At 42.9% G+C, this 16340-nt stretch overlaps 1 protein-coding gene across 2 annotated transcripts in view; it reads left to right on the forward strand.

The window, feature by feature from the left end:
• LOC117654290 overlaps positions 1–15255 on the forward strand; it is a 24153-nt gene extending 8898 nt beyond the window's left edge. For both annotated transcript variants that reach the window (XM_034400818.1, XM_034400817.1), the window contains exons 2-3: positions 12278–12371; positions 14083–15255. In XM_034400818.1, the coding sequence (XP_034256709.1) occupies positions 12301–12371; positions 14083–14926 (915 nt within the window). In that variant the 5' untranslated portion in view covers positions 12278–12300 and the 3' untranslated portion in view covers positions 14927–15255. The remainder of the gene's footprint in view (positions 1–12277; positions 12372–14082) is intronic.
• The last annotated feature ends 1085 nt before the right edge of the window (positions 15256–16340 follow it).

Genomic DNA, 16340 nt, shown 5'->3' on the forward strand with positions numbered 1-16340 from the left:
TATGGTTGTGTAGGAGACTAGTTAATACCTATTTCAAGAACATTTCAAATATTGTGTCCCATTGTTTTTCAAGTTGTCACCAGTGTTGCTGCAAAACTTGTTTGTCAATAAAATATTGTAATGGAATTGCTAACTTGATGTGATTCCATGTTGCCCTTTGACAGCAACACTTGATCTCTTCATAGCCACTCTAATGCCTCTTTACATGACACCCATACACCCTAACGCCGTTCTGATGCCACTCCAATGCCACTTGATATGGCACCTTTCTTTCCCCCTTTGCAGCCACTCTAATGCCACTACAATACCACCCTGGTGCCACTTAAAAGAAAAACCTTTGATGCACCTTCATTGCCATTTGCTTGCCATTTAAATGCCACCCTGCCACTTCTGCACTTGATGCCACTTACCTGCCCCTTAACCACCACTTTGCCACTTGTTTTTTTTGCCAGGGTTATTTTGATTCTCTTCTTCCTCTACCATTTCCTGCTCTCCTTCAGCATTGTCCTCCATCATGCCAGTGCCCCCTTCACCATTCTCCACTGTCTTCAGCTTGTCTTTCTTCTTTTTACGTTTAAGCGTCTTGCTACCATTGACTTTTAGTCCATCATTGGTCATAACCTACAAGAAAAACAGATGGTGAAAATTTGGACAATAGAGAACACTTAAGACTAGAATTATTCATTACCGTTACCTGTTGCTTCGAGACCTTCATGAATTTCTGTAGTATTTTCTTTCCATTGTTAGAAGCCGCAGTTTTTGATGCAGTATCCTGCTCTGACTGAGAAAAAAAAAAACAAATAGCATGATTTTAAAACCCCTTCAATGATGAAACACACAAACAGATAGCGATATTGCTGCCCACCTTAGCATCACTTGCCGCCTTCTTGGCTGCTTTCAAAACTTTAGGAAATTTGAAGGAATCCAGTGGTAATGCCACAGGAGTGATCGACAGACGAGGGGGAGGTTTCACTCTTTTCTCCTTGATGGCATTCAACTCCTCCACATTGTCTGCAAAGAACATATTGGTTACTGAGCGGAATCTTACCACCCACTCACAGGGTCTTCAAAATGACATCTATTTGAAGTTCTGGCTGGACTACAATATCAGCAATATCAGTGTGATAAGTGGAGCTCGACCGCACTGTAACCAAGTGTGGACAACTCCACACTTGCAAATGCAGAGTTTGAAGTCTCCACACTACAAGTGTGGAGAAACTGGCAAAGCTCCCATCTCTTGGCACGGCGCTAACGTGGAGACTGCATGCTCTGCACTTGCAAATGTGGAGACTGGAAATTCCACACCTCCGCGTTTAAAGTTTCAAGTGCGGAGTTGTCCACACTTGGTTTCACAGTGCGTCGGAGGGTGATTGAGTTCACTTACTACTTAGAGCCAGGATGGTGTGCTTCACAAGGAGATTGGCTTTCTTGTCGACCACTCCAAACTCATCGTGACGGTTAAATTTCAAAGTTGATGAAGGCTTGAACGCAAAGCACTCGTAGCCGTCTTTGATGCGCCACAACTCAGAGGTTAACAGCACTTTGGGATCTTCAGAAGGCCGCGACAGATCGTGCACCAAAGCTAACATTTTATCTATGCTCATCTAACATGAATCCACGAGAAACAAAGAACCTCACAAAAAGAACTTGGGCCCCTACTTCTTTCTTCCAGAACGTTCACGTTCAGAATGCAAGCGAAGCGGTGAGGCGCGTTCGAGCTTGCCGTGGCAGTTGGCGGTTAACCGCCGAAACGCACCCGCACCCTGATCGTCAACTGTTTTTCAAATTTTGCCGAACAATTTAATGATCCAGACCAAAATGTAATTTGAATTTAATCACCTTAATGATTAAATGACATTTTCTCGATTTTCTCAAAAAGATTCATTCACTTGACTCAACAAAACGAAAAACGAGGGAACGGCTTGACAACAATTTTGAAAACGTTCTTCGGTTCGGATTATGTTTGAAGCGGGCGCTGCCAGTTTGTTTACATCCAGAACCCCGGTGGACAACCAAGGTTTCTTCGTTCAGGAGAACAAGAAATGCCGCTTCGTTAGTGCATTTTGAGAAATGAAAGTGAAATTATGTAACCTTGCACATTGTATTGTAACATTGTTGAAATGATTTAGTAATGTCAAGGTAAGCAACTGGCAATTTTGACCATGGATTTCATGGGATTCACGCCTTCGTACCAAATTGGTCACTCGTAATTGCAAGTGGCTTTGGACCTCATTTTAATGAAATTCTACTTGCCGAAGAAATGGAACCAAAGAGACGATATCAGGGTGACAGCCGGACTACCAAATGGAGGAAAAGGAAACGACATTCGTCAGATGACTCTGAGGAAGAATTGGATCCTAATTATCTGAGAGAAAGCGTTAGCCCCATTGAGGTAGTACGAGCATTGACCATGTTAAGGACATCACATGCAAATTGATTTTCAATGCTAAGTAATCACAATGTGTACATTGCAGGATGGAAAACTTGAAGCAAACATTTCGGCTGAAGATGATCCTCACAGCACAAGCAAGCTTGAACCTTCAGAATCTGACGAGAAGGGCAAAGGCAGCAACCAAACGATAGAGGAAAGTAATCTGTCATTTGAATCCCAGACACATGATTCATCTGGCTCCAGTCAGGAGGTAAGCATAAAATTAGAAAAGTATCTAGCAAAGAGATAGTTTTTGTTTTGTTTTGAATTGTGACAGCACTTCTGTTCCCTGTATGTCCTGATTTGACTCATAAATTTGTATGCATTTTCTAAAATCTTGATGCATTCATTCACAGGTTACAAACACAGTTTCTTCACCCATTAACAGTGATGCCGTGTCACCCAAACTTGAAATGGAACCCTCAGAGTCTGATATCATGAACAACGAGGGCAACCAAAGCATGGAAAAAGGCAGTACTTCATTCGAATCCCAGACACATGATTCATCTGGCTCCAGTCAGGAGGTAAGCATAACATTGGAAGTGTATCTGGCAAAGAGATAATTTTTGTTTTGTTTGAATTGATCCAGGAAGCGGAAGAAGGGAATAACTTGACTTATCCCCAAGTTGAGTTTTTATTTTATTATTGTGCCTTAGAATGGTTTACATCATTAGACCAAATTATTTGACTGAATTCCAAGCAGTTTAGGAGAAAATCCACATGGAAAAAGGGTATAACTCAACTTAACCCCTTTTACAGTCTAAATTTCATTGGAAAATGGAGATAACTCAACCTTAGTCTACATGAGTCCGTTTGACAAATTGGCAAAAGGATATAACTCAACTTGTGTTTTTATGAATCTAGTGTAAAAAGAATCAACTCAACTTAACCCCCCCTTAATTTTAAATTTCAATTTGGAAAAAAGAGCTAAGTCCAAAAAATACACCAGAGTAACATACTCTTTATGTAGACTATTGTTCCACTTGACTTGTCTCCAAATTCCACTTTGTTTAGGAAATATAAGGTGAGCTGACTCTGTTTTCCATTTCAACGGAAAGTGATAAGTCGCAGAAATCCTCTACGGAGTGACCTTACACTTTTGATTTTTCTCCAAAATTTTACTAATGCTTTTTGAAATTATTAACATCTGCAACATTCATTTGTTTTGTTTTAGTTTTCCCTGCTAACAGTTTTTTGTTTCTCCTGAAAAATGGCCAAAACTGAGTTATCCCCTTCTTCCGCTTCCTGGATCAATTGTGACAGCACTTCTGTTCCCTGTATGTCCTGATTTGACTCATAAATTTGTATGCATTTTCTAAAATCTTGATGCATTCATTCACAGGTTACAAACACAGTTTCCTCACCCATTAACAGTGATGCCGTGTCACCCAAACTTGAAATGGAACCCTCAGAGTCTGATATCATGAACAACGATAGCAACCAAAGCATGGAAAAAGGCAGTACTTCATTCGAATCCCAGACACATGATTCATCTGGCTCCAGTCAGGAGGTAAGCATAACATTGGAAGTGTATCTGGCAAAGAGATAATTTTTGTTTTGTTTTGAATTGTGACAGCACTTCTGTTCCCTGTATGCCCTGTTTTGACTCATAAATTTGTATGCATTTTCTAAAATCTTGATGCATTCATTCACAGGTTACAAACACAGTTTCTTCACCCATTAACAGTGATGCCGTGTCACCCAAACTTGAAACGGAACCCTCAGAGTCTGATATCATGAACAACGAGGGCAACCAAAGCATGGAAAAAGGCAGTACTTCATTCGAATCCCAGACACATGATTCATCTGGCTCCAGTCAGGAGGTAAGCATAACATTGGAAGTGTATCTGGCAAAGAGATAATTTTCGTTTTTACAGGCCTAGAACACTGGCATTACCTACTGAGATTTTTTTTTTTTGCTCTTTCACTACCTAATATATTTCTGAAACGACTCTAACAGTTGTACTTTTCAAAAATAATTTTGCATATCTACATGGAATTCTGAAAGCACTGTCTGTTCTTATTATGTCCTGTTTTGACTCATGTCTTTGGCATCTTTTCCTTTCTTTGCAGGAAGCATCTCATTATGATTCTGATACCTCTTCTGCTTGTGATGATATTGGATCAGACCTGGAGTGTTTTGAAGCTTTTTATTTGGAGGAAGCCCCTGAAGAGCATGAAGCGGAACCAGAACAGAATCTAGAAGGTTACCAAAATATTCAGGACAACCCCGGCAACCAGCATGGCATTGAAGACCCAGATGATCCAGATGACCCAGATGACCCAGATGATCCTGACGACCCACATGGACAAGGAAATGACTCAGGGTCTTCGTCTGAAGAGGATGACGATATTAACAATGAACACCATGTAGCCACATTCAGCAATAATCTTCTCAATGTCAATGTAAATTTAGTTGGTAATCTCACCAAAGGTGAGGTAATTTGTTTGCAGTTGGCGTCTGCTGTCAGGCATAGAATGACCTTTGAAAATTTGGTAGACCAGTTTAAGAATTTGAATTTACTGTTTGGCCCAAATTGTTTTCCAGAGTCTAAAACTAAATTGTGGTCTGTCATCCTTCTGAATCGAACTGGAAATAAGTTCCATGTGTATTGTGGAAGGCGAGAGTGTGGACTGTACATAGGCAGACGAGAGAGGATAATTGATATTGCTAGGTGTGAGTGTGGCTACCAGAGACCTCAGTCGGGCTCACTGCTCCAGCGAAAAGCAGCCCGACGCCACGGAGTGACCAGCCCGAGCCCGGCCCGGCCCGAGAGGACCAGCCCGACCCGGCCCGGCCCGAGCTCGGTGCCCAGAGCCCGACGCAGCCCGGAGCAGCCCGCTCGGGCTGCTCAGCCCGACGCGCCTAGGAGGCCGGTTCGCTGTTCGATTCCTGCCAGAGGCATTCGTTTTTCACGGCCTAGGAAACGTTTTTTCGGTTGTTACTTTCACAAATCTGCATATTTAGTATCTGATCTCATTCATTGCGATGATAAAAAACGGAAATGACCAACTTTAACCGACGCTCTCGGGCACTGTGTGGCATCGAACCGGCGACCTGGCGCTGCCGGTCAGCCGACGCCCGCTCCCGGCGCCAGCTCGGCCTGTGCACCTTCCGGACCAGCCCGAAGCAGTGAGCCCGAATGAGGTCTCTGGTGGCTACACAGTTCCTGTGAGGAAGGCACCGTTCTTTGTGACCCTGGATTTACCTACCCAATTGAAATACTTTCTGTCCATCCCTGGGATTTGGGAGAAGTTGCAGTATCCCCAGACAAGACAAAAAATAAGTCCTACTGCGAAAGAAGACATTTTGGATGGGGACCTGTACAGAAGATTAAGAGAAAATGGTGGACCTTTGTCAGATCCATCTAATTTCTCTTATATATTCAACCTTGATGCATGTTGTCCAATGAAGCATGGATCCCTGAAAGTGGTGCCATTGTTTCTCAGAATCAACGAGCTTCCACCTGAAATGAGGCAAAAATTCCATTTCCCAGCTGCACTGTTTGTGGATCATCACGAACCAAACTACCAATGTTTTTTGACACCTTTTGTACGTCAAGCAAGACGCCTTGCAACTGTAGGAATCAATTGGAGACCAGATGGAGTCAATGAAGTTAATAGTAGGTTCATCCCCCTAGGTTTCAATGTGGACTCACCTGTTAGATATTCCATGTTAAGGATGTCTAAGTGGGACAGTGCGTATGGGTGCACTTACTGCAATCATCGAGGTGTACGGCTGGCAGGCAGCCAAAGGTATGCTTGTGTGCATTTGGAGGGGGTTCCACCGTTCGAAGACAGAACTCACCAAGGAATGCTAGATGCCATGCGCCTTGTTGAAGAAAATGATGAAATACCTGCCCATGAGGGACACAGAGGGGCATCTGTCCTGATGCTACTGTCACAACATCTGGACCTACGTGATGGGCAGGCCGTTGATGATCTCCACCAGGATCATGAAGGCAGTACAGCCGACCTGACTGAATTACTCCTCACAACTCAGGCTGCCAGGGTTGATGAGAACATGACTCGTGCTGAACTTCTGCGTTCTATTAACAGGAGGTTGCTAACAATTAAAACTCCCTCCGGCATTGCAAGAAAGCCACGTTCCATCCTTAAGAGGTCGAGCTGGAAGGGTTCTGAATGGAGGAATTGGCTAATGTATTACTCATATCCATGTCTAGTTGGTCTTATCAAGCCAGTATACTTAAACATTCTGGCTTCTCTTTCTCATGGCTGTTATCTTTTATCACAAGATTCAATAGAGCCGGCTCATGAACAAAATGCAGAGGGACTTATGGACAATGTTGCAGCAAGCTTTGAACGCATGTTTGGAGTTGAACGTATAAAATACAATTTCCACGTGACTACCAGACATAAAGCAAGATGTGTCCGAAATCTAGGAAACGCCTTCTCCTACACTACTTACAATTTCGAGTCATTAAACATGAAGATAATAGGCAAGGTGACTTCACCCCAAGGGGCCATCATGCAGATAATCACACGTATCTTGCTTTACATGGCTGTCCACTCCGCTCAGTATGATGAGAGAATATCTGAAGAAGTCAGGCTTAGACTGGAAGAAATCCTCAATCCATACGAACTACAAGAGAAACGCCAAGTTGGTCCCAATCTTTTTCTGATTGGGCGTGGCAGGGAGAGAGCTACAACTGTTGAAGAAGCTGCAGTTCTTGAGCGGGAGGGTATTAATGCTCGCAACATCCTAGAATACGAGAGCTTCATGAAAGGAAAGTCAAGGCAGTGGTCTCGAGCTGCTCAAAATCAGGAAATCAAGTCTGACGACTCATTCATCTACACTTTCCAGGACACATTCTGCACCCTAAGGACAATTTTCTCTTATGAGAATGACAATGGTGAAGAAGATACCGGTGCTTTTGTGATAGAACATGATGTTTTGGAGGTTGTGCCAGTAATCCGCCATTTGTCTACATTGCGGGATGAAGATGCTGACCTCCTTCATTTCATTCCCTTACATCAAGTGCGTTGTCCTGCTGTAAAAATGCATGCCGCAAATGTGGTGTATGCTGCATGTGTTCATAATAGGTTTGATATTGATTGAATAACATTTATTTGAGAACATGTTAAAACTGCTGAGCACCAACATTTAAATTTTGAGTTATTCATTCATTCATTCATTAAAAAGGGACAAGATTGATAATACTTTTACCTTAAGTATTTTTCCTGTCCACAGCAAATGTGCACCAAAGGATTTTAGCTGTTAAGTGAAACCTTTACAATTACCATTCTGAATTAAGTTTCTGGTGATGCAATTTAATTAGAGTGATGCTACTTCGTAGCAAAAGCATATATTATCTTGTGACATTTATTCATGGCTTATTAAAGAAGTAAATAGATTTGGACTCTTTTTCAATAATTCACCTCAGTCTTCCATACCCTTTTAAGGGACAGACACACTTCCACAAGCCCACGTCCCTAAAAATGTCATCGAGGATTTATCCCAGGGGACAATATTCAGATTTTCTGTGGCTTCTCAAGGGAAGTCATCAAATTTGTCATCGGGAATCTAATAGGAGTCCATAGAGAATCGTCAAAGCTTTATCCCAGGGAACAATAAACATCCTCTCCTCAAATGAAATCACTGGACTCTGGACCTGTCCTATGACATTCTGTGCTCTCTCCTCCGTTAACATTTCTGAGAGATTTATCTTGGGAGACAATAACCCCTCAAATTTCTCAAGGATTAATCCTGGGGGACAACTCCTTCAGGGATATCCTTTATCCTTGGGGACAACTCCTCCAGGGATATCCTTAGATCTGTCCTGCGGCGTCCTAGGGGACAGCCACGGACAGCCACTTATTTTTTCTATCCCCATCCTGGAGGACAACTCCCGTGATATCCTTCATCCTTGAGGACAACTCCTCCAGGGATATCCTTAGATTTGTCCTGCAGCGTCTTTGGGGACAGCCACTTACTTTCTATCCCCATCCTGGAGAACTCCTTCAGGGATATCCCATGGATATCCTTTATCCTTGGGGACAACTCCTCTAGGGATATCCTTAGATATGTCCTGCGGCGTCCTTGGGGACATAGCAACTTATTTTCTCTATCCCCATCCTGGAGGACAACTCCTTCAGGGATACCTTTATCCTTGGGGACAACTCCTCCAGGGATATCCTTAGATTTGTCCTGCGGCGTCCTTGGGGACAGCCACTTATTTTCACAGTCCCACTTATTTTCTCTATCCTGGGGGACAACTCCTTGAGGGAAATCCTTCATCCTTGGGGACAACTCCTCCAGGGATATCCTTAGATTTGTCCTGTGGCGTCCCTGAGAACAGCCACTTATTTTCACAGTCCCACTTATTTTCTCTATCCTGGGGGACAACTCCTTGAGGGAAATCCTTCATCCTTGGGGACAACTCCTCCAGGGATATCCTTAGATTTGTCCTGCGGCGTCCCTGGGGACAGCCACTTATTTTCACAGTCCCACTTATTTTCTCTATCCTGGGGGACAACTCCTTGAGGGAAATCCTTCATCCTTCGGGACAACTCCTTCAGAGATATCCTTAGATTTGTCCTGCGGAATCCTAGGGGACAGCCACTGATTCCCCCCCCCCCCAAAGTAGATTTTCTCCAAAAAAGAGAAGGACACGTCGTGCATTTCATTCATGCAAGGCGGTGAAGAAACTCTAAGGGTGGCGGGTGGCTCGAGCTCTCTAACCCTTTCTTTCACGGGAAACATTGGATTCCCCTGGGACATTTTAGGGACGGCTAGGACTCTCCCGGGACATTTTAAGGACGTCTAGGACTCCATATGGACATACAGAGACCACCCGGATTCCTTAAGGACGTGTAAGGATCGCAAGAATATCCGAAGGACCAACAGGGACAATCCCCACTTCTCCCCTGCTCCATCAGGGCCTGACTAGCAAGCCTGGAAGAGGCCGAGCGCCTCGCTGGCAAGGCAGCGGCTGGCTGGCCTGCCTAGAAGATTATGAGCGGAGGGCCCTCAGCGTGCCGCGCCGCGCGCCGCACCATGAATCGGGGCGCCTGCGGGGGCTCGGGTTGAGCGCGCGGCGTAGAACCTCGAAACCCAGTTATCTAGTTCTATCCTCGCTTTGAAACAACGAAAATGATACCCAACACAAGTGGTATCCGACATATGAGTGTCCCACCGACATTGCAAACATGTTTAACTGGAAATCGCTGTTTAGTAGGGCTCTAACTTTACCTGAACCTAAATCTTGACCCTTTGGGCTTGTTTTCTGACGCACAGGCGGTACAGAAGGAGTAACTTTCAGGCGAACAGAGAGGTGACATTTAATCTGCAATCTTGTTAGAGCTGCCATTAAATGTGATCCGTGCAGATAGGAATCGTACCAAAATAAATATCAATTCATTTTCTCCTAAAATTTTTTATTTCTTTGCTCTACACGATACAAATTTAGACACTACAAATACAATTCACTCCAAGGTATAATTTCCTTTTCACAATCACTGACGCTTCCTCTGAGAGCGGAAAAGAGACCGATATAAATACTCTACTCAAGGTACTTTATGTCTATCACTGGTATTTCTAATGTGATAAGTTTCATACAATTTGCTGCGGTTAAAAGGCTAGTGTGATTCCTTTAAATTATCGCATCTGTGGTAGCAATAAAAAAAATTATCGCATTAAAAATGCTATAAGTCTCTTAGGTTTTGGCCGATCTGGGCCCAGATTATCACAGCTTTGGTGTGATAAAATGATAACTGCGCTAATAAAGCGATAAATGTGCTAATGCAATACAATAAATATTGCACTTATAATGCAATAACTTTTTCATGGCTCTACCAATGCAATAAAAATGTTGTTGCTTTTTAAATGAGTCCATTATTACACTTAGAAAATCAGTGATTGCACCATACCTTCGTTTCGAAGTGAGGGGGATTCAGCCCTGCTAAAACTAAGACTTAACTCTCTCATTCCAGAAGCGTAACATCAGTTTGAAACGAGCATGAAAAAATTTCAGGCTTCGAGGTTTGTGTCACGCTTGTTTGGATGTCAATCAGCCCCAAATTGGCTTTATTCGCACACAAAGGAGCGTGACACAACGCTCAAGGGAGTGTGATTCACGCCCGCCTTAACGTGACGTAACGCTCTGGAACAAGAGTGCAGACATGACGCCCTTCCTGAAGCGTACCTGAGCTCGTGGGAACAGCCTCGAGGCGCATTGTGCGCTACGCTTCAAGAAAGGCGGAACGTTATTCAAGCGTAGCTGTTCGCTTTACACTCTCATCCCAGGAACGTGACGTCACGTTGAAACGAACGTGACATGTCACGTTCGTTTGAGCATTGTGTCACATTAGTTTCAATGTGAAAAAAGCTAATTTTTGGCCGATTCACACCCAAACGAATGTGACGCTCGACCGAACGTGACATTTTGACATGTTCGTTTCGACGTGTCGTCACGTTCCTGGAATGAGAGTGTAGGCTTTAATGGAAACTTTGGTTTGAGACACAATCAACGAAGCCGTTCGCGCTGATACGCGGGCTTCACCGCAGTCAGTCGCCGCACGATTGCCATGCGCTTGAACTTCACGCCACATCACTTTTATCAGTGTGGTGTCGCGAGACGGCGCTGCCGTTGGCAGTGTACGTCCATGGTGCCTTTTCAAAATATCTTATCTCGGCGTTTCCTCGAAAATGTCTTACCGATTCGTTCCCGGGATATCGCGGAAACACGCCGCATGTCGCAGGCATGTGCATTCGATCGGCGGAGTCGGTTTGTGTGTGGGGTCCCAAGGGATAAAACTCCAAGTTGCAGTTTGCCTGCCTCTTAGGTAGAGGATATGGGTCAGAGAAACGCCGCGTGAGAGGAAGCCTGGGCCTGGTGGGCGAGGAGGTAAACACTCGCGTAACACCCTGTCCACTAAAACCTTGTATTACGCGTAATACACGTAAATGTAATACCATTTCTGGATCAAATGTACCAAATTTTGGCATTTCAAGGCGGAAAAGCAGGTGTAATATCCCCGTAATACAGCTTAATACCGAGTAGTCTGAGCACAATTTCTTGAAGTCAGTGTTTACGCCCTCGCTGGTGGGTCAAAGAGTGTCCAAAACTGCGAAACGGCCACTTAAATTCGTAATAGTTTTACAAATGAAATAGCAATTTTTCAACGATCTCTCGAACTAACGAACGCAAGGTCGTAGTTCACTGAAAATCTAAAGGTGAGACGCCTGGCCCTTTAAAGGCGAGATATATTTGTCTGGCCAAAAAATAGGGCCAGTTTTAAATAGTGCTGATCAGTACTGATGCGTCCGAGTTAGTCTATACTCTCAGCCTGTTATTGACTTTTTGTCCTTTGTTAAAGAGTATTTTACTCAGCGATAAAAAGTACGTTTTCATCAATATCTATGTAAGATTTCGTTCGTTATATTGACTTAAAGTCAATTTGCTATTGACAAAGAGTCAATACGCAATTGACTTAAAAATAGTCAATAATTGATGACAATTTAGTCTTTATAGTAAACAATATTGTACATGGTTATGCAAAGGAAATACTACATATTATTGCTGCTTAAAAAACTACGTAAGCAAAGGACAAAAAGTTAATAACGGTGAGAAAAAAGTCAATACGAGTCTGAGAGTGTACGAATAGTTGCAATTTCCATTGTGCCACGGTGTGCGGCTCTAAACAGAATAAATGCAGTTTTTGTAAATAGTTCGTGATTTTCAAGTCACACTGCGGACTTGATTTTTTTCTCTTTTGGCTTGTTTTTACTTCATCAAGTGCTGGTGACCATTTTCCAAGGTACTGCACAGCACATCTTTTGATTATTACCGACTTCATCGACGATCTCTGTCTTCTTCTGTGCAGGAGCTTCCAAGAGACGTGTCAGCATGCCGGGAGGCCAGCCACGCACTGGAGGGCGCAGTTCAGGCGGAAGTGGCAGTGGTAGCAGCGGTGGCAGGTGCGTAGCGTACCCGGGAAAAATGGAACATGCGTGCGTCGTTAATTTTACGAAGATCCCCTAACTTTGAGGAGTTTAATAAGAGGCCTTTTTTAACCTAATACCCCTTGTCGATGTCAAAAACCCGTCAAGAGTAAAGATAAGATTGAGTGAAGGTAGAATGGTTTGCGAAGTAAACGCATCACTGGTAGCCGACGTCACGTCGTAATTTTAATGTAATAGCCGAAATTCTCTGAATTTTCCTTGTTTGGGGGCTGTTCTGCACATATTTGTACGCGGTTTTGCACAAAAAATAGGAAATTTACAGTTTTCCTTAAAAAAAAAAAATTGAACGAAAAGTTTGTGCGCACTAAAAACTGTCATGTCTCGTGCAAAATTGATCTCAACATTTAGTGTATGGGATTTCGCTAGATTTCACCAGATTTCGAAGGGATTTCACAACATTTCTACCGATTCCACGCATGATTTCGCCTAATCAAGTGTATACAGGATTTCGCGAGTGGTTGCCCCATCGGGTCAAAATGTAGGCAGCGTTTTTCCAGGTTACAGCCCGTCTGCACACTGGCAAAACAGAAGCATATCAACGACGTCTGTAAGGGCATACGAACACAGTAAATATTTTTGTACAAATTTTGTACGAGACATACTGCCTCTTGTGAACACGAAATTTTCGTACACTATTGTAGGCGATTTTGCACAGGGATATGCGCAGTTTTTTGTACAAAATTCGTACAGGAAGTTCGTGTTTCCTAAAAACTGTGATGTCTCGTACAGAATTGTACATAACATTTAGTGTGCAGAGCGTGAATCGTTTAATGGCTTTCGAAGGGCATTAAGTTTGTGCCATGCCTTGTGTCTTTTACCAATGCACGCCTTTCCCACGAATCACGCCGTTCTGGCGGCGTAAATCATGTTAGGGCAGGAACAGTACAACCCGCTAGACTTGCGCTTTTTTTTAAACACTGCAAATCCAAAGGCAATACTTTTGGTACCTTTTGGCGATACAATTGAGTATCGCCAATAAACCGCCTTACGGAAAAGTATTGCATTCAAAACGGCGATACACAAAAGTATCGCCAAAATTTGGCGATACTTCGGAGTATTGCCACTATTTGGCACTAAACGTTGAACAAACCAAGGGGACAAGTCCTTAGTTTAATGCCGCGGTTTTGTCGATACCCAAAAGTATCGCCAAATTTTGGCGATACTTCTGTGTATCACCGTACTGAAGGCAATACTTTTCCGTAATGCCGTTTGTAGGCGATACTCAATTGTATCGCCAAAAAATGTACTTAAGTATCGCCTTTGCATTTGCAGTGTAAAAATGTCATTTTGAATGGGTTCCCCGACTCCAAGTGACCGAACTGATGAAAAAACTTTAAAATTCAAATCCCAAGGTCGTACCACTTCCCAAAGCCGTGCCCCAAGGATCTAATTATGCGGTCAGGGGTGGGTTATTTTTATTGATTTTTACCCAAATAACACTTTTCTGACTCCAATCCGGTGATTTTAAGAGCCTTTCGGCGAAAATTCAGTCCGTTTTGATCTATCTTAATTCCTTCATGCTCAAACAGCGGTCTAAACTGCCAAAAACGTCGAAAAAAAGCTAGTAGACCTCGAAAAGAATGTAGAAAATGTAACGATACAACCCGCCCTTGTTGAAACGGTCAACGGAACATGGCCCAAGAGTAATAGTGCGTCTTCTTTCCAGGTCGAGGAACGAGCTGTGGCTCCTGCTGACGGAGTACTGCACGCCGCGTCGCGACTGTGGCGTCACTCTTCCCTCCGGACCCTGCGGACGAATCCACGTCAAAGACAAGCGCGTCCAGATCATCGTAGAGCGGCGAGAATACTTGCACAGCAGCGTTTGCTCGGACAAGGACTGTGAAACGACAACAGAAAAAGTCTTTTACAAACATCCTGATAAGAAAAGACCTGTATTTTCAGACGGAAAGTTCTTTGGACAATCAAGCCCTGCCCTTGTGGCCAAAATTGAAAAGGCTTTTACAGACTTAGTAGATGAGTTTGCAAGTACAGTCAAACCAGGCAAGGAGGAAAATACGGAAGATCTGCCTGTGCTTTATGAATCATGCTGCGCGGGTCACTGCGATGATCTTATCTATTTGTTGGAGTTTGGAAAAATTAAAGCTCTTGATCGTTACACAAAGGAGGAATTTTCAGAAGTCATGAGTTGCTACCATGGTGGCCAAGCTGTCGGGCACCATATGTCTTTCTTTATGCATTATATAGTCCATTTCTTCATAGGAACAAAGTTGTTATTGTACAATAACGTTGAGCAGGCCCCTAAATTACACCGGGTGTATGACAGTGCTTGTGATGGTCAAACGTTCCTGCCTTATCAGCGAAAAAACTTGCATTTGTGGATGAAAGACTTGGACGTAACGACAGAAATGTGCAAAGCGGCTTTCCGCTGCATTTATTTATATGTTTATTGGCGACGTAAATTTGAACCAGACTACAACATAAAAACTGATCGCATTTTAGAATTAGGGAATGGGGAGCGCATTGGCTTCTGGTGTTTTAGCTCTTCTTAAATCACACACAGGTGGTACATGCCAGCCCTAGTTGGCGGCCATAGGCTTGCATGGTTGATGCTGGCTGATACTTAGTGTTTTGTATGAATTGCGGTTTGAATATTTCCTATCTTAATGTTAGCGTTAAGGCGGTGATGCTTCGTAGCTCAATCATTAACGAAGATGTGACTGTTCAATGTTTTTGCCACCCTTTCTATTCTTTTTCGCAAATCGGTATGATTTGTATGGACGGACACGAATGTACGGACGGTTGCATAAATTCTAGCGGCGTTAAATGAATCAGTATGTTAACTGTAAATAAGAAATAAAAGAGTTGTTTCAAATTTGAAGCCCAATTGATAATTATTTATTCGTTTCTCTTTAACATTGACAGCAATTTGCACGTCTTTAAGGGGAGGTTCTACTGAAAATCTTACTTTCTTCAAATTGAGTCCAATTATCAATATTCATTGTAAATTTAAAGTATTTCATAGTAAATAGTTAAATTTGAAGTTTGGAGAGCAATACCTAGCCCCCAACCCAGTCGAAGAGGAATTTTCTGCTACTTCCAGTCGTAACTTGAAAAATTCTCCTACGCAAAGTATTTCAACGTAAACTGATGTTCTGGGCATTTTTCACTTCTTTGGTTCATAATTGATAAACCGTGGCATTAGTAAGAAACTGGGACCATTACAAAACCGTAAGCTGTGTTTTTAAGACAGCATGTCAATAAAATTTCAAGAAAATGTTAAAATTTCTGATATTTTAGTGACTTTTTTTCTGAAAAGCAACGCCAAAATAAATTTGTTGGGTCCCATGTCTTGGTGATGCCACGCTTTATTGCATATGAGCCAAAGAAGTGAAAAATGTCCAGAACATCAGTTTACGTTGAAATACTTTGCGTAGGAGAATTTTTTAAGATATTGCTACAATAGGCTGAAAAAACCTCTTCGACTGGATTTGGAGGGAGGTATTGGGCTCTAAATTTCATATTTGACTATTAACTATGTATTATTATACATCTGCAACAAATTTTTACACTGGGTCTCAATTTGAAAAATGCAATATTTTCAGTAGAACCTCCCCTTAAGTGACGCAAACAAACGCCTTAAAACCACACGATGCGAGTCACTCCGTTTTCTGCGGTTTGGGGAACAGTGGTTACAGTGCAAGTCAGCGTGACTAAACGTTGCGCCAAAATTTTAGGGTGCCATGTTTTGCCGTGGCATAAAAATACTGCTAGCCTTGAAACGTCCCTTACTTTTACATATCACATTAAATGTAAACAACTGGAGGGTAAACGGCGCATCAAATCAAACCAAAAGTTCCAGAAGTGGTTCAGCGGGGCCGCTCTTGAACGGCCTTCCCATCCGGCTCCAGTGTGAGCAGCGACAGGGGATGAATGTTTAAAAATCTCATTCAACGAACGTTAATG

Source organism: Thrips palmi, unplaced genomic scaffold, assembly GCF_012932325.1.
Source record: "Thrips palmi isolate BJ-2018 unplaced genomic scaffold, TpBJ-2018v1 HiC_scaffold_10, whole genome shotgun sequence".
NCBI classification, from domain to species: Eukaryota; Metazoa; Arthropoda; class Insecta; order Thysanoptera; family Thripidae; genus Thrips; species Thrips palmi.